General features: G+C 34.5%; 1 protein-coding gene across 1 annotated transcript; it reads left to right on the top strand.

Moving 5' to 3' along the window:
* Positions 1 to 1,093: 1,093 nt before the first annotated feature.
* Positions 1,094 to 16,554, top strand: LOC120355488 (the record flags this gene model as incomplete). Its single annotated transcript, XM_039443930.1, has 6 exons — positions 1,094 to 1,249; positions 2,962 to 3,028; positions 4,252 to 4,314; positions 7,288 to 7,371; positions 12,394 to 12,465; positions 16,526 to 16,554. Coding segments are annotated over exons 1-6 (430 nt in total), but the record flags the coding sequence as incomplete, so codon positions are not given.
* Positions 16,555 to 20,149: the final 3,595 nt, after the last annotated feature.

Below are 20,149 nucleotides of genomic sequence, written 5' to 3'. Positions count from 1 at the left end.
TAAATGATCTTCCGGATGAATTACAAGAAAACAAAAAGTGTATCCTATTTGCAGACGACACAACTATACTACTTCCCACAAACAGAAAGGAAAATCGAAACAATATAGTTGAATCAACTCTTACTGAAGCTACCTCGATCTGCAATAGAATGAAACTGGCCATAAATAATGAAAAAACAGTACACATGAACTTCACCCCAACAAACCAAACCCAGGATGAACCACAAAACAGTAATATAAAAACAGTGGAAAGCACAAAGTTCCTTGGTGTAATTATCGACAACCATCTGACCTGGAGGCAACACACGGACTATTTGTGTAAAAAACTCTCCTCTGCTACATATGTCATCCGGAGAATCAGAAATATTGCTGATGAGAAGACAGCACTAATCGCATATCACTCATTATTTATGTCACACCTGAGATATGGCATCGTCGCATGGGGATCATCAGCACAGGGAAATCTCGAGATTAAGGATACAAAAAAGGGCAGTGCGAATCCTACTAAGAGAAAACTACATAGAACACTGTAAACCACTCTTTAAGCAGACAGGTATCCTCACAGTGATCTCAATATACATCCTGGAATCCATCATCCTAGTGGTAAACCAAAGTCCGGCTTTAAGACGAGATAAGCACAGTTATAGAACACGCAACGTGGATGACATAAGCCTCCCCCAGCATCGACTTAAGAAGTATAGTAGATCTCCGGCCTATTCGGGGGCATACCTGTTTAACCTGCTTCCTGGCAACATAAAATCCCTAGTGAATGACAACACCTTCATAAGAAGACTAAAACAATACCTGATGGACAGACCATACTATAGCATTGCAGAATTCATTGATGACCACACCTTCTCACACCTTAAATAAAAGTGAACACCGACACCCCCATGATGGGACGAAAAAGGCGATTCCCCGGTCAAGCAGACTGCGGAGAAGACATAAGAAGTAAAAAAAAAAATAAAAAAAAACAGTAATAATACACACAATTTGGCTTGAAATGTACAACATAAACAACTTAGTTTTTTTCTCTATGACTTTACCTACTATATGAATAAGTAGTAGAAGAATATTGATACGATTTCTTAACTGTTATGCTTTGATGGTTAAGCACTTGTGGTTGCTATTTGCATGTTTCTTTTTCTAAATTCAATTTTGTTTTTCATCTATTTCAGAAGACGTAACAGGCCCCCACAATGGCTCAGGAGAGCCAGGAACATCGCTCTCATGGGGGCGCCACAGCCCGGTAATTACAACAATACTATCAGCTAGAGTAAATCTAAGAAAGTTGGAAAACAAAACAAAATTATTGTGACAATAAGTAGAGAATAGAGAATCTCATTGGTACTATAAAGTGAGATTATTCATTTTTTGAAAACATTTCATGTGTGAAATACTACTGAATATTATATTTTCATCTATTTTACAAGCCATGACGAATTGCTAGTTGATAATTCGTTTTTGAACTATTTTTGACGACAACTAAATTAGACTGCAGTGTCGTCAAAATTGAATTTATTCATATTATGAAACTCTCAACTCATTCCTAGTGAACAAACTAATTATTATTGCCAATGCCATCAACATAATATGGAATTTTGTTTTTCAATTTTATCGCATTATTTCTGTTTAATACTGTTTCACATTCATGGTGTCAGGATGAAATGCAGAGAGAAAAAATGTGTTTGTATCATTATTATAAAATGGCAAATAAATTGAATTGAGTTTAACGTTATGAAGTCAGCGCCTGATTAACATTGGTTTGTTAGCTTGATGCTTTTCTAGCTCAGCACAGTTGCCTATTTTTTCGGTTATGAAGAGTTTGAAATGAACTTACAACATATTTGATATTAATAATTATGAAAGTTTTTTAAAATGTACAAATATTTGCTAGGTGATTGAAATATATTCGAGATAGAGTTGATATCTATTGACAAGAATTAACAATTAATATTCTATTATCAGATGTTCAAGGATGACTGATTCACAGCTATCTACTAGAAAAAGCAGTGCAGTGGTAATAACAGAAAATTGGCAACTCTTGCGCCTTATTATCATTTCTACTCACTTAATAATGCAAATCTCACTGTAAACGTCTTCTCACAGGAATAAATTATTAAATAAAGTAATTATATAATGATAAAAAATAAATAAAATGAACAATTAAATAAATTCTTGTTTTATGTTTTTGTTTAGCTGGAAATGAAAATCATTACCGGTAGGCTATTGAATGAAAAAGACTAAGAAATTGTCAAAAAACCACTGATTTATTGATAAATTTCACTTTCTAATTATCAATAAATCAGTGGTTTTTTGACGATTTCTTAGTCTTTTTCATTCAATATGAATAATTACCACAATATCAACTTCTCAACTACACAAAAAGTGTCATTAGGCTATTATCAATATCCAGCATAATTTCATTTAATTTATTGTATAAAGCACTATAATCATAATAATTATATATTATAGAATATATAATTTATTATGACATTGGAGGAAAACCTAGGCTGAGCTTATACTATTTCTCTCCAAAAATTTTGATAGAATATTAATGTTTCACTCTGAAATTAATTAAATTGAGTGTTTTCACTGTTTTGTTTGTTTTCTGTGCTCCACCAGGGTTCAATTAACAACTTGACAACCCAGTGGAATCCTGAAGAGTTTAAAATAGGCCTATAACCATCGTCAGTATATTAGGATTCTATTTATGCAAAATTTCAAGTTAATCAGTTGAGTAGTTGAGACGTGATGATTGACGCGTCATTCCTGTATTGTGCCTGTCCCGGCAATATGATATCATAGATTATCATAATATAAATATATTAAGCCACTCAACCAATGCTGAAACTGTCACTCATATAACACAAGAATGAAAATTTTCTCACACTTGGCAGCTATTATTTTAGTGTTTTGAGATGAATGATCACTGAATTTGCCTGTTTTTTGTTGTTGTAGCTCAACTACACAGGCCGAAGGCTCCGCAGCCTCCGGCAGTAATGGCTGAGATTAGCCATCCCACCTGGTAAGTACCTTGCACATTCTCACTTCATTTCAACTTATTGCTATAGTGAGGTCCACGTTATAATGACAGTATTTGATCAACTCTAGTTTTGCTATCCTTGTCTATCATTCAACAAAGCCGATTGTACTATCCTTTTCTAGGTCTACAAAGATGCCAATTATGTTTTTGACAGTGTAGAAATATAATAATTTAATGCAGAGAATCGGCATCGCTATTCTTCTATCTTTATCCACTGCCATTATAACGTGGACCTCACTATAGCTACTTGAATTTTAACTTGATTTTTCATAAAATTTTCAAACATAAATTCTATATTTGGATTGTTTTTATATGATAAATTACAATTCGATGCAATTTTTGACAAATGGATATTACTGAGATACTGCATCTATTTAAATGCTAATTAATTAATAATATTATTACCGTATTCAACGAAAATCCAAATAAAATGCTGTAAATCTGATCACCCCAAAGACTTCTGCCACTGCAAATATTGATAATAGGGTAAAGATATATGGCAATATTTTGGACACTTGTAATGGTAAAGATGATTTTGAAAATAATGTTTTTATTTTTGTGAAAATTGGAATTTTGATTTTCAACCATCTTTAACCTCAAAATTGTTCCAGCAATCAGTTTTCATAACTCAAATTCATTTTCATTAACTACATTGGTTAATGCTAAAAGGACTAGCCAATAATGGCGGTCAGACAAACTTATCTTCTCCTCGTCAAAAACTACACAACATATCAAGGAAATTTGAAATATTCAGTGTATAGGCCTAGGCCTATATAAGTAATGTAAGCATTTCAGTGACATGAACTTTATATGTATTGTGAATCTCCCATACGCTAAAGAAATAAATTATAATTAATTCCTCCCTCCAAATTGAGTAAAAAAACTACCTGATACAATTAGAAATGTTTAACATGGAGAAGAGAAGATATCTCATATGGTATGTTTCAAATTTCAATATTATAGTCCTAGTATTCTATTTTAGTGGAGCTGTGTGACGCTGCTAGTCTCTCATACTGTGCGGTTCTTACAAAACAGTAATATTAGACAGTTGTCGACAGTGATCGGCTTGAGTTAACACAAAATCGGCTTCGAATTTGTAACATAAACGCCCTATACCACGGAATATGCTATCTTTTCTCCATGATAAAATATAATATTCAATATTATCACAAAAACTAGCATTGATAACTGTTTTTGTTTTAAAGGCGACGCCATGAACGGGGGAGTAACATACTGCTGAGGGTGCTAGACCCAAATGGTCACCAACAGTAAGTACACATTTATTCATTCATTTCTTTATCAATTTATTCACAGATACACACATAATCGAAACAATGATTTGGAGAGAATCGATAGGACGATTCAACCTCAAATTTCTCTCCCAAATTTCAATAGTCCAGTCCAAATGAGATGATATGTTTCCAGTCATTATGATTATCACGAAAATTGACAGACGCATGATATGTCGCACTGTGTGTATGTTCTACAATAACTTGAGAAAGAATCGATCAATAAGCTTCAAATTTTAAACACGTATTCTTGGAACCTTTTTACAGCTCAAGTTCGTTGGACAACAAAATTTGCTCAGTCCTTTGTTTTTTTCTGGATAGAAAAATAACATTTAAAGTGCATAACAAAAAAAATGTAGTGATTTATTATTTATTAGTGAGCTGAATAATTCATTGCATGCAATTACTACAGTTTTCCATTATTTATTAATTGATAGCATCAGCTGGGGCTGATTGGCAGCTATCACACAGACAGTGGTCCTTGATGCGCTGACACATGATTTCACCTGGATAATGTACAAGCTTCACTAATCAACAAACTGACACGGGTTAAGATGTCAATGTGCGGCTTTTGCCATTCATTTTCTCTTGGAACTCTGTATCGAAAATCATGTATCACATGACCACCTTAGTCTCATTGAAGAAAAAAGAATTTGGATTCATATGAGGGTCAAAGCGACAGAGTAATTTTTCATTTCAAATAGAATCCCCAATGAAACCTTGACTTACTTGACTTAGTTCCTTTGACCCCTTGAGGAGCATAGGGCATCCGAAAATGTTCTCCACTCATCTCTATTGGCTGCGAGCCTCTTGACCTCTGCCCAAGTCTTTCCCTGTTGCCTGTACTCTGCCTCGACCGTTCTTCTCCTTGTCATTCGTGGGCATCCTTGTCTGTGTGATCCCTGGGGGTTCCAGCTCAATGCAGCCTTCTCAATCGCACCATCTTCTTTTCTCAATGTGTGCCCAATCCATCTCCATTTTGTCCTTTTCAGTTCCTCTTGGATTGGACATTGATTTGTGAACTGCCAGAGATTGTCATTGGTGATTCCCTCTGGCCAGTAGATGCACATGATGCGACGTAACCATCGATTTATGAAGGTCTGCAGCTGCCCAACAATTCGCCCAGTGATCTTCCATGTTTCACATCCATATAAAAGCACTGATTTCACGTTGGTATTGAAAATCCGAATTTTTGTTGCCCTAGATATGTTTCTGTTTTTCCATAACTTGTTCAATTGAATGAAGGCACCATTCGCTTTTCTAATTCGGCTTCCAACATCTTCATCAGTGCCCCGAGTCTTGGTCACTGCACTCCCCAAATACACAAAGGAGTCTACATTCTGGATGCGAGTACCACCCACTTCAAACTGCCTATCTGTTGCTGCATTTGATCTCATTTCCTTTGAATTTTTCTTATTAATACAGAGACCTGCTTCTGCAGCTTCTTTTTCTAGCCTAAGCAGTTTCTCTTCCATGTCTCTGGAGTGCTGGGCTAATAGGCAAATATCGTCAGCAAAGTCCAGGTCTTCCAGCCTCTGTCTCAACCCCCACTGCAGTCCTCTCCTTCTCCCCGCCTGTACATTCCTCATGACCCAATCCAATACCAGCAGGAACAATGTTGGTGACAGCACACAACCTTGACGAACACCTGATCTTATTAGGAATGGCTGGGTAATCTTCCCTTCATGCAGTACCTGGCATTCATAGCCCTCATACATTTTCTCCAGTATTCTAATTATTTTAACTGGGCTTCCATACTCTCTTAAAGTTTTCCACAGCACACACCTATTGACTGAATCGAATGCCTTTTCGAAGTCAATAAAGGCCAAGTATAGTGTGACACGCCACTCATTACTTTGCTCCAAGATGATTCTCAAGGTGTTTATTAAATCAACACAGCTGCAGTGTTTTCGAAATCCTGCTTGCTCTTTCTGCATTTTTCTTTCTATGGAGTCCTTGATTCGATTTAATTAAAATAACTCTTGACAGGACTTTTCCAGGCACTAATAATAATGTGATTCCTCTCCAGTTGTCACAGTTGGAGGTGTCACCTTTATTTGGAATCTTCACTATCAGTCCTTTTTTCCAATCCTTTGGGACACTTTCTTTTGTCCATATCCTGTGAAAGAGCGGCTGGAGTATATCTGCTGTCAGGTCTACATCCGCCCTCATTACATCTGGTGATATAATGAAACCTACTGTCAAATTATTCTTGTAAGAGAAATATTCAGCTGTTTCAATAATTTTCATCAACTCTGTGTAATTAGAAGCTGCTTGTTTCAAAGATTAGGCCTAAAATACAATAGTTTTCGAGCGGGTCCTCCAACCCAGGGGTCACTAGTATGAAGAAATTCCACAATATTTCTATGTCCGGATCAAAGTTGAATTTACTCTATTTAGTTGTTGATAGGTTTTGAAAATAATTGTAAAACAGTTGTAGATGAGCATGATTCATGAAAATATCAATAGCCTACTGTAGAGTAATCAGAAATGTATGAGTTCTTCACTGCAATTTTCAATGTAGATAATGTTCGAGCAAGAGTTAATTATTTCATACTCAATATATCAGTCCAACACGATGAACATTGCTCATTATCTATAAATTCTGTTCTAGTATAAGAACATTATTGTGTTTATTCTAGTCCTATAAATTAACATAGAATTTGTAGAATAGTTTTGGTGTGTTGAAATCAAAATTTCTAGATTCTACTGAAAATATATATTTTAAATTGCAATAAGAATTTAACTTGGAGAGTTCAATGGCACTGTAAAATTTGAGTGATAAAAATTTGAGAACCAATTTATAACCTGTAAACTTGAGTGTAAATAGGAAATGAAATTGGGTAATATGCCTAATATGGCAAGGCAGAAAATGCAGAAGGAACTCTCTGCCGATAAAAGCTATAATTATGAATAATGGCATTTAATGTATTTTTGCATCACCAATTTCAGACGTGTTTACCGCCAAGGAGTGGAAGACGACTCAATCATCGAAATCCAAATTGCGCCACCCCACCGGCGCCGCAGGCTGGAGAAGTAAGTTTTCCTTTATTATGCATGATGCTCACATGAGCTCTAGGCTTGTGCGTGGGTATAATGGAAAGTGATGAGGGGTGTAGCTCCTTTTAGTAGTCGTCTCGGTTATAAACTTACTGATTGCTTTTAATAATTGAATCTTATTGTATAATTATAGAAATAAACTTATTGTTACCAAACACTGGTTTAGTGAGGTCCACGTTATAATGGCAATATTTCATTAACATAAGTGTTGCTATCCTTGTCTATCATTCAAAAAATCAGATGGTGCTATCTTTCTCTAGCTCTGTAACGTTGCCAGTTCATTTTTAAAAATGTAGAAGTACAATAATTATCTCTCTATTATAAATTATTAATCTCTTGATTATAAAAATGTATCATCATTAAACCATTGAAAAATATAATAATTTCTTGGTGAATAAAATATTGTTACAGGTTTCTACACTGATGAAACACTTGTAGCTATTAATACTGATTAGCTTTATTATTTATAACACTATAACACACGGGAGTAAAACTATATACAACTATAAACTGATAAGCTACCTAATAGATTAAACAGAAATATCACAAGCATAGGTTAACTAATATAAATAAGTGTATAAGAATAACTGTCACCAAGAATGATAACTGTATAAACAACTACAATATAGTCTATTATCAGTTTATCGCATCTCTGTCATGATAAGAAGTAGCAAACGCTCCACTGCAGTTTCTCAACTGAACTGCCGACTGAGACACACACACACCATTAATATAAGGCCAGCAGAACTCTTGTGAAGGATTTGGAGGTGTTAATCACACCCAACCAATCACAGTGTTTGTTGACACACACAGCGTTTGGAACGCACTTGTCATTGGTCAACGCCGACGCCTCCCTGCACCTAGACTTGGACTCATGGCAATGATCTAGAAGCCCCCTGCCTCTGCTGTACAGCTGATTACCACAAGCGTTTGCCATTGGTCAACAGTTGACAGCTCTGTGTGCAAAGAACCGGAACACATTGGAAGATTCCACAAAACCCTTCCAAAGCCACAGCCGCCCCTCTAGAAGCCTCATCCATAACACTGCCCCCTCCTTAAAACTGTTCTGTCCCAGATCCATCCTGAAGGTGTGGCAAGCAGAAGCTGGTTTCAATGGCTCCTTTGGTGTGGCTCTAAACACAACAGGTGACGATGCTGATTCACGTGTCCTTGAAGATTCTTCCAATCATTGTTCTCACAGTCCAATTCATCATAGTCACAGTCGAGTCTGGGAACCCCAAGTTGCTTCGCTCCCTGGAATTGGAGATGAGTCCGCAGGTGCATTAGACTTTGCCACAAAGCCTGATATGTGGATTCTTCGTGGGTTTGGTTGTTAGTCACCAAAAATAACAGATGCTGGTTCTGATCCTGAAGATAAAGTGCTTCTTCCACAGTTGAATTCTGGAGGTTCAGCTCATCCAATCTTCCAAACTTCCCCCTGAAGACTGTAGCAATCCCTACTATGCACATCCCTACAAGAAATACATCCCTACAAATCCGTACAAGACATTAGATATGGTGTGGTCCAAGGTAGCATCCTTGGTCCGATTCTATTCCTGGTTTACATCAATAATATCATTCAGGAAAATATGTCTGGGAAAATGATGCTTTTTGCTGATGACACTGCAATCTATTTTGAGGGGGACAGCTGGGAGCATGTCTACAGAATCGCTTCAAGTGAGCTGAGGCAATTGAAAAGTTGGTTCAATACAAATATACTCAGTATGAACACTAAAAAGACCAAATGTTTGCCTATTTTTCTACATGACAGCCGTGCTCCTCCTACCAACATTAATCTGAGGGTTCATACATGCGGTGCTGATTGGTGTGACGATTGCAGCTGTGATGTGATAGAAACCGTGTATGATTACAAATAACTAGGTATATGCATAGATAGTCAACTGACATGGAGCACTCATGTTAGATATCTCAATAGTAGGTTGAGGAAGATGATTTATGTGTTCAGCCAGCTGAGGGGAATCTTAAGTATAAATCACCTGAGAACCGTTTATTTTGCATATGTCCAGTCTGTCTTGTCCCATGGTATTGTTTTATGGGGAGGTGCACCCAAAACCTTACTAGATGAATTATCAGTCACCCAGAAAACAATTATAAAAGCTGGCCTTGGCCTTTGCAGAAGATTTCTATCTGATCAGTTGTTCCTGACTTTTGATGTTTTTAGAATTAGGCAACTCTTCATCAAGGCAGTTCTTTTGTACATGTTTAAGAATAAAATATACTTCAATTCAGAGTCTAATCACCCTCATTCTACTAGGCATGAGCGATTTCATCACTTGGGTCTCCCATGTAACTTACGCTCAGTTTGTGACAGGAATATATCATTTCTGTGTCACACCATTATGAATAATATTCCTCATGAAATTGGTCAGCCGGGCATATATAAAATATCCAAATACAAAAAAATCGTTTCAAACTGACTGAAGACTATGGATATAGATCAATGTGAGCGGCTGCTACAATCTGCCTACCAACACTGAATTGGCCTACCTAATTTCCTCTTTCTTTCCCCCTTTCTCTCTTTGCCAACAGACTGTCAAGTGTAGACCCTTTTCTCATGGATATATCCTATGCCATTGTGATTGCTCCATATTCAACGTGTCTGGGTGTGTGTGAGTGTGTGTCTTATATTATTATTAAATAACATAAAATACTATCAGTAGAATAATAAATATTTTACAGTTCTGAACTCATTGACCCACGAACAGGCCCATTAGGCCTATGTGGGCAATTATTATTTCATTATTAGGGTTCAGATTTGCTAAGCAGTGCAATTTTCTCAGATCTGAGGATAAACTATAATAGTCTAAAGCTTTCTATTTATAACACTATTAATAGATATCAACCTTTATTATTTCTTATAAGATGACTGTATCACTATTATAATTTAATATAATATTATTGTATAGAATTATTGTATTACTCCTTAGGTCATGATGTCTTGAGTTTTATTTTACACAATTGTTACGTTGTGCTGCTTGCATTCTGTGCCCTCTTTAAATATTATAATCATGTATAATTTGGCGAAATAAACTCAATTCAATTCAATTCAAATACCTACAACTCCCACATCCCTAGCTATGTGCAATGGGCCAATGCATAGCTCTTTGGCAAGGTGAACATTCCCTTGTTCCTGTGACATTGATATGACCCCGGAATTAGTTCACTTTATTCTAATACTCTCTTTAGCCGCTCGATGCTAGAGCAACGAGTTCTCTTTCGACGACAAGCATTGAACTAACAGCTGAGACATGCACGCTAAATACAAAAATGGAATGAAGAAAAATGCGAAGTGAGATTTAACACATATATTATATGTATTAAAAATATATATTAAAATTATGTATAATATATATTATATGTATTCCACTACTAAAAGTTAAGATCTTCAATTATCATGAGATTCGGCTGACAGTGTGACGTTTTCTATCAGTAAAGTGCACTCTATCGATTCTTGTATTTTTTCAATTATCACAACATATGTTATTAGATTTTTCTGCTTACACTTTGCTTATATACTGATGAGAAAGTGTAAACTGTATTTTTTCTCTACACTAAATAATACATGTACAACTGTACATCTATTACATAGGGTATGATTTGATTTGATTGATTATTTTCTTTTAAATCTATTTTATAAGAATTCTTTTTTTTATGGTAGTGTATATTAATATTTATTTCTATAAAAAATTTCAGAGAGCCAGCACAACACGAGGAGCCCGCCATACCTCTGTAAGTTCCAAGAATTATTGTACAGCCATTTTTCATATAATGCAATCGCCTCATTGATAACTAAATGAACATTAGTACACCTTTCCAAGCTGAAAATTTCATATTGCATTATGATCTCACTGTAAAGCTAAAGGTTTGAAGAATCTCTTTGATTGCAGATACTGTTTATGAATCATAATATTTTGCCAACTAAAAATTACTTGTGATGAACTCTACCAGAAAATTTAATGCTAAAACTGGATTTTGTACATATCTATATATATAATAAAGTGAAATGGCACTCACTCACTCACTCACTCACTCGCATAACTGAAAATCTACCGGACCAAAAACGTTCAAATTTGGTAGGTATGTTCAGTTGGCCCTTTAGAGGCGCACTAAGAAATCTTTTGGCAATATTTCAACTCTAAGGGTTGTTTTTAAGGGTTTAAAGTTCGTCTTTTAGCATGTATATTCTTCTTCTCCCAATCTCTTAATTAGAATCGAAATTTCCATATCATATGTTACTATAGAACTATAATCTAGATAGAGTACCTCTTCGAAACAGTTGTTAACTGGCAACTAAATTAATAATTTTGTCAGGTTGGCATTAAGTTGAGTTGATTTTGTTTGGTTGGCCCCAAGTTGAAGATTTAAATGCATTTATCGCGGAAAAATTGATTGGGCACTGCTACTTCAATCCTGGGAATATTATATTACTAGCCGTCAGGCTCGCTTCGCTCGCCATATCTGTTTAGCCAGACGTTTAGTCTGGACCCCCGACTGGATTGTCCTAATATAATATGATAAAAATGAAAAAATGCAGGCGAGCGAAGCGAGCCTGCTGATCTCATTCTTGGACGATCCAGCCGGGGGTCCAGGGGGCGGAGCCCCCTGGCTAGACGGATATGGCGAGCGAAGCGAGCCTGACGGCTAGTATATTATATAATATCGTGAGATTCACTTGATACTGTCAGCTGGCAGTGTGACGTTTTCTATCAGTAAAGTGCACTCTATCAATTCTTGTATTTTTTTCAACTATCACAACATATATTATTAGATTTTTCTGCTTACACTTTGCTTATATACTGATGAGAAAGTGTAAACTGTACTTTTTCTACACACTAAATAATACATGTACAACTGTACATTCATTACATAGGGTACCATTGTATGATTTGATTTGATTACTTTCTTCCAAATATATTTTATAAGGATTCTTTTTTTATGGTAGTGTATATTAATATTTATTTCTATAAAAAATTTCAGAGAGCCACAACACGACGAGCTCGCCAGACCTGGGTTCAGAGAGCCACAACACGACGAGCTCGCCAGACCTCGGTAAGTTCTCAGAATTATTGTTCAGCCATTTTTCATACATTGCAATCGCCTCATTGATAACTATTTAAACATTAGTCTCCCTTTCCAAGCTGAAAATTTCATATTACATTATGATCTCACTGTGAAGAAACTTGATTGCCACAGGGCAGCTACTGGGATCATCATTTTTTCTAAACGTGAAATAGATATCACTAATTTTGTCCTCATTCAATGAAAGGTTATTCGCCGAGCACCAATCTTTTAAATCAGTTGTGAAATTGGATAGAGCATTTTCAACTTCAGAATTTGTCTTACCTTAAACATTTAAGCCAAAATCATCAGCAAACAAAAAGCCAGAACTAGATTCACTTGCAATAGAGTCAGGAAGATCATTAATGTATATATTGAAGAGTATAGGTCCCAATGAAGACCCTTGAGGTACTCCATAACTTATGTGTCGACCTTTAGAAATATTTGTATACACAAATTGCGTTCTATTGCTCAAGTATGATAAGATAGTTTTAACTGAGGTTGTATCTAAACCATAATGTTTAAGTTTATTGCACAGAAGTTTGTGCTCTACAGTATCGAATCCCTTTGTCATATCGTATGACCTGAATCCAACACTCGACCCCTGATTCAAATCAGACACAACAGAGCTGATAAGAGAAGAAACTCCATGACTAGTTCCCCTACCTGGTCTGAAGCCAAACTGAGCTTCAGTGAACAAATTGTTTCTTTCAAAAAACTCAGAGAGTTGATTATGCATCAGAGACTCGAATAACTTGGAGAAATAGGTACAATATGTATTGGTCTATAGTTATTTAAATCCTTTTTGCTTCCTCTCTTGAAAATAGGTAATACCTTCACATTCCTCAGCTTACTTGGATAGACGCCTTTATCAATGCACTCATTGAACAAATGAGTGAGTACCTCACATATATAACGAGAAGCTATCTTCAATATCAAACAATTAATATTATAAATGTCGTAACATTTACTATTGCTTAAGGAACATATATTTTAATACATAGTTTCCACCGTTACATGATTAAATTTGAAAAGTCTCTTAGAATTAGATTGACACTTATCAAGGTAATATCTGCTATCCTTATCACTTACATGTATGTTTTTGCTTATCCTATTTATATTATCTATAAAAAAATCATTGAAAACTTCAGAACTCTGCTCACTCTGGAAGACTTCAGCTTTAGAGTTCTTATTAGAAATTTTATTCACAACTCTCCATAGTTCCTTATTTTTATTTAGAGACTTATTAATAATATTATTATAGTATACAGTTTTTGCATTTTTCATAGATTTTTTTGTATTTTCTTACTGTATCTTTATATTCTTTCCTCAAGTATTTATAATAATTTAAACTATGAGCATAAATACCAGTCAAATTGTAAAGTAGTTCGCACTGCTCTTTGAGTTGATGAAATTCGGCTGTATACCAGCATTTATCAAATGTTGTCTTCTTAATTGTAACTCTAGTAAGTGGAAAAGCTGTATTTATAGCATTCATAATCGATTCAAACAACACATCAAATTTATCATCTATGCTGAGTTGTGAATAAACCTTATTCCAGTTAATCCTATCCATGAATCCACAAAATAAAGCAGTATTACTATCATTAATCACTCTCGAGTAGGATCTATTTTTTGGGCTTTCATTCATATTTTCATTCCCTTCATTATTGAAGATGTTCATTTCTATCAGCAATGCATAATGATCTGATAACATAGTATGTATTATTTTTGATGACCTTTTACTCTCATCTATATCTGTAGCTATGTTGTCTATGCATGTCCCAGGAGTTAAACGTCCTGGCCTAGTCACTTCACTTATCGTTATTTTCAAGTTGAAACAATTCAATAAATTGATTAAGTCATTTGCATTTTTACAGTCAGAGTTGAAATTTATATTAAAGTCACCACATAAAATTAAACTATAGCTAGGACTCGAAACCGTACTGAGAAGCTCATACAAGTAAGACAAGAATTTATTATAATATACTACATTATCACTACAAGGCCTATATACTCATATAATTATGCTCTTGATTTTGGGTAATTTAATTCCAACTACTTCAAATATCATTTCCTCGGACATTTCCTTCACTGATTTCAATTCGACGAAATCCAAATCATCCTTAACAAATAAGGATTTGTGTATTTTTTTGTGTATTTGTTTTTGTGTATTTAAACTATGTAAAATGTGCAAAGAATGAATAAAATTGAATTGAATTGAATTGAATAATCCTGCTCCTCCATGTATCTTATCGGTTCTACCATAAACGGACGCTGTTTTATATAAAGGTGCGTACAGATTTAAGCACCGCGAACATGAGCAATTCACTTTTAATCAGCTGATGCCAAGCTTTTTATATCTATATCTTATACCGTTTCTGTAAAAATAAAGATATAGTCAGCTGATTAAAAGTGAATTGCTCATGTTCGCGGCGCGTATATCTGTACGCACCTTTAAATCGTGAGATTCACTTGACACTGTCGGCTGACAGTGTGACGTTTTCTATCAGTAAAGTGCACTCTATCAATTCTTGTATTTTTTTCAACTATCACAACATATATTTTAGATTTTTGTGCTTACACTTTGCTTATATACTGATGAGAGATTGTAAACTGTATTTTTTCTACACACTAAATAATACATGTACAACTGTACTTCCATTACATAGGGTACCATTGTATGATTTGATTTGATTAATTTCTTCTAAATCTATTTTATAAGGATTTTATTTTTTATGGTAGTGTATATTAATATTTATTTCTATAAAAAATTTCAGAGAGCCACAACACGACGAGCCCGCCAGACCTCTGTAAGTTCCAAGAATTATTGTACAGCCATTTTTCATATAATGCAATCGCCTCATTGATAACTAAATGAACATTAGTACACCTTTCCAAGCTGGAAATTTCTTATTGCATTATGATCTCACTGTAAAGCTAAAGGTTTGAAGAATCTCTTTGATTGCAGATACTGTTTATGAATCATAATATTTTGCCAACTGAAAATTACTTGTGATAAACTCTACCAGAAAATTTAATGCTAAAACTGGATTTTGTACATATATTATATAACTAGCCGTCAGGCTCGCTTCGCTCGCCATATCCGTCTAGCCAGGGGGCTCCGCCCCCTGGACCCCCGACTGGATCGTCCAAGAATGAGATCAGCAGGCTCGCTTCGCTCGCCTGCATTTTTCATTTGGGCATTTTTATCATATGTTAGGACAATCCAGTCGGGGGTCCAGACTAAACGTCTGGCTAAACAGATATGGCGAGTGAAGCGAGCCTGACGGCTAGTAATATAATATTCCCAGGATTGAAGTAGCAGTGCCCAATTAATTTTTCCGCGATAAATGCATTTAAATCTTCAACTTGGTGCCAACCTAACAAAGTCAACTCAACTTAATGCCAACCTGACAAAATTATTAATTTAGTTGCCAGTTAACAACTGTTTCGAAGAGGTACTCTATCTAGATTATAGTTCTATAGTAACATATGATATGGAAATTTCATTATAATTAAGAGATTGGGAGAAGAAGAATATACATGCTAAAAGACGAACTTTAAACCCTTAAAAACAACCCTTAGAGTTGAAATATTGCCAAAAGATTTCTTAGTGCGCCTCTAAAGGGCCAACTGAACATACCTACCAAATTTGAACGTTTTTGGTCCGGTAGATTTTTAGTTATGCGAGTGAGTGAGTGAGTGCCATTTCGCTTTTATATATATATATATATATATATATATATATATATATATATATATATATAGATAATATCGTGAGATTCACTTGCGACTGTCAGCTGACAGTGTGACGTTTTTTATCAGTAAAGTGCACTCTATCGATTCTTGTATTTTTTTTTCAACTATCACAACATATGTTATTAGATTTTTCTGCTTACACTTTGCTTATATTATACTGATGAGAAATTGTAATGTATATCTTCTACTCACTAAATAATACATGTACAAGTACTATACATACATTACATAGGGTATGATTTGATTTGATTACTTTATTCTAAATCTATTTTTTTGTTGACAATTTCAGACGTTCGAGGAAAAGGCGAAACAGCGAAGGTAACTATAATCTTCTGTCACTACAAATTTTCAAGAAAATCTACATTTTGGATTTGATATTTCATCATGATACAAAATATCTTTCGATTGACAGTATTTAATTGAGTTATTTATTTTTTTTTTATTAATTGAATTGAGTAGCCTATTCTGCAATGCAAAACCAACCATATATTATACTAGAATCATTCCGATTAAATATTCTTGTCTAGTGCATTGATGCTTAGAGTAGTAAATGAAATATCTGGGCCCAAGCTTTGCTCTGGAGTACAAAAACATAGAAAATTTGTAAAGAAAGAGGAAAATATAATATATTTTTATTTTATCAGAATGATATGCTGTTTTTGCTACAATATTAGTTAATATAACTAACTAATTAACTCTGGAGTACAAAAACATAGAAAATTTGTAAAGAAAGAGGAAAATATAATATATTTTTATTTTATCAGAATGATATGCTGTTTTTGCTACAATATTAGTTAATATAACTATGTTAAAGTCTACACTAATAGCATCATATTGATATTAAATTCTGTTTAGATGCATTCAACTCATATTCAATCTTATTTTAATTTGCTCATGTCGATGAATTTCTTGCTGGATAATATTCCTCGTGAAATCAGCTATTTGAATGCGATTGTTCACCAGCTGAGGCATAAATTTGTCTCACTCCCACACACTCACTTCCAGACAACGAAATTCTCAATTCTCATCTGTTCTTCCAAGGATGAAATATCCTTTTAATGTCCTTAAGCAATTCTTCCCAGGGATGAGACCTAGTGCAATCGAATTTTTGTATCATACATCTACTATGTTCCAAATTTCGTGAGAATTGTTGAAGCCGTTTTCTAGATCTGGTGACATACAGCCATAGATATGAACAGAAAGTGCTCATTCAATAGTATAGGATAGGATACAACATTCATCATGAAATGGAAAATTCAATCACCCTTTCTAAAATCTTTCAATTCAAATGTTTCAACTTTCAACGTTAATGCAATTTTATTGGTAAATGAATGAGTGACTGTGACTGTTACAATAATTTCAGGTTTGTAATATGAGAATAAAAGTGTGATGTATGACTGTTTATATGTCTATTTGTGTTATATCAGAGAGAAAAAACAGCATAAGAAGATATCCCATGATATAGGTAGTTTATGCTCCAAATTTCAAGCCGATTTTTTGTGTACTCAACACGACTACTGTCAATAATTATACTGTTTTGTTGGGAGTGTAAGAATGCAAGAGTGTAAGAACGGCACAGTATGAGAGACTAGTAGTGGCACATAGCTTCACCAAAAACAACTACTAGGACTATCGGCTTCAGTTAACACTCACATTTGCAACATAGACACCCTATACACTGTCTATTATTAGTGTGTTGTTGGAGTGTAAGAGTGTAAGAAGGGCACAGTATGAGAGACTAGTAGTGGCACATAGCTTCACCAAAAACAACTACTAGGACTATCGGCTTCAGTTAACACTCACATTTGCAACATAGACACCCTATACACTGTCTATTATTAGTGTGTTGTTGGAGTGTAAGAGTGTAAGAAGGGCACAGTATGAGAGACTAGTAGTGGCACATAGCTTTACCAAAAACAACTACTAGGACTATCGGCTTCAGTTAACACTCACATTTGCAACATAGACACCCTATACACTGTCTATTATAGTGTGTTGTTGGGAGTGTAAGAGTGTAAGAAGGGCACAGTATGAGAGACTAGTAGTGGCACATAGCTTCACCAAAAACAACTACTAGGACTATCGGCTTCAGTTAACACTCACATTTGCAACATAGACACCCTATACACTGTCTATTATTAGTGTGTTGTTGGGAGTGTAAGAGTGTAAGAAGGGCACAGTATGAGAGACTAGTAGTGGCACATAGCTTTACCAAAAACAACTACTAGGACTATCGGCTTCAGTTAACACTCACATTTGCAACATAGACACCCTATACACTGTCTATTATTAGTGTGTTGTTGGGAGTGTAAGAGTGTAAGAAGGGCACAGTATGAGAGACTACCAGCGTCACATAGCTTCACCAAAAACAACTACTAGGACTATCGGCTTGATTCAACAGTGACATTTGCAACATAAACGCCCTATGGTATATTATGGCATATTTGATATTTCCTTATGCTATCTTCTCTCTATGGTTATATTCATATGCTGTTTGCACATTTTTATTTTTGCAAATAAATTGCTTGCAATGAGCACTGGACTACAAGCAAAACGTTTCTAGTCTCTGTCATTGTGAAAATGAATTGGTGCAAAGTGATTGCATTATAATATTATCATTAATGAATATTATATTGTTATTGTAAAACTAGTGATATCTTTGAATAGTTATGTGGAAATAGATTGGTGCAAAGTGACTGAATATCATTGTCAGATAGACTAACATGGAATCTTTTCTTATTGCAGCAAACAACCCATCAAAAAAAATGAGAATCTCCATCCATGAGTGTAAGTTTCTTAGACATTTTCTATTTATTTATAGGATGAAATATTACAATATTAAAATGAAAAAAACAGGCTGTATATAGCCCAGAGCTTCTTTGTTCCTAAATTTTGTCCAAGGAAATAATTCAAATTTTGTTAAGTCGTTTAGTTTATGTAACCTACAGACTGTAAAATGTTATCTTGTCTGTATTCATACACTTATGGTGCCATGCTACCAATTTCTCCTAAATAGGTTGGATAGCATTTTTCACCTATTAACCTAAGGAAAGTTATCGGCTCCAAAATAGTAGATTCTTGATAAACTATGAATGGATCTATTGCTTATGAATGAGAAATCCAGTTTTCAGAGCAAACCAACTTATAATCTTCAGAAGAATTTTGGCAATATTAAAGAACAACACTTAAACATAATATAGCATCATTACAAGCTAAAATACTTATCCAGTTTATATAGTTGAAAACAATGGCTATAGGCTTGTAAACACAAGAAACAATTAATTATAGACAAAATTAGAACACTATAAACTGTTCAAAACTCAATTTAAAACATTAAAAATTCACTTAAACAGAAAAATATTCAGAGAACACAAAACCAGAACACATAGCCAGCCATCATTTTTTAGAGAAGAAGCTACAAGTCAGAGCAAAAAACCAAACCTCAAAATCAGTGATGACTTCATGAACACGTCACCAAAAAATTATAAATTACAAGTTTAGAATTTACATTTTACATTTGTTCTCAATAAAACTTTATTTCGAAACTGTTATTTTAAATTTATACATCATCTATATTATCTGTTATTCTATTTCTCTGATACCATGGAATATGCAACACAATTATTTACGATAAATTCTCAGTCAAAAAGTTGTCCGTATATCGATTACTCTGATATTTACTATCAAGTTTTATAGATCTTGAATTGAAGATTCGATTTTAATCGAGAAAAAATGTAATATTACAATGGTGATACTGTTTCATATGATATATGATTGTCTGATTATTTATTTCACTTTACATGTTATTGTCATGACAATTTTAATGTTAATTAACATGGAATGTCACTTTCGACTCTCTTTGTATATTGTTATATTATACATTTATATTTATTCGAACATTGATAGATACCAT

Source organism: Nilaparvata lugens, unplaced genomic scaffold, assembly GCF_014356525.2.
Source record: "Nilaparvata lugens isolate BPH unplaced genomic scaffold, ASM1435652v1 scaffold2173, whole genome shotgun sequence".
Classification (NCBI taxonomy): Eukaryota; Metazoa; Arthropoda; class Insecta; order Hemiptera; family Delphacidae; genus Nilaparvata; species Nilaparvata lugens.
This window is presented reverse-complemented; position numbering and strand designations above follow the sequence as displayed.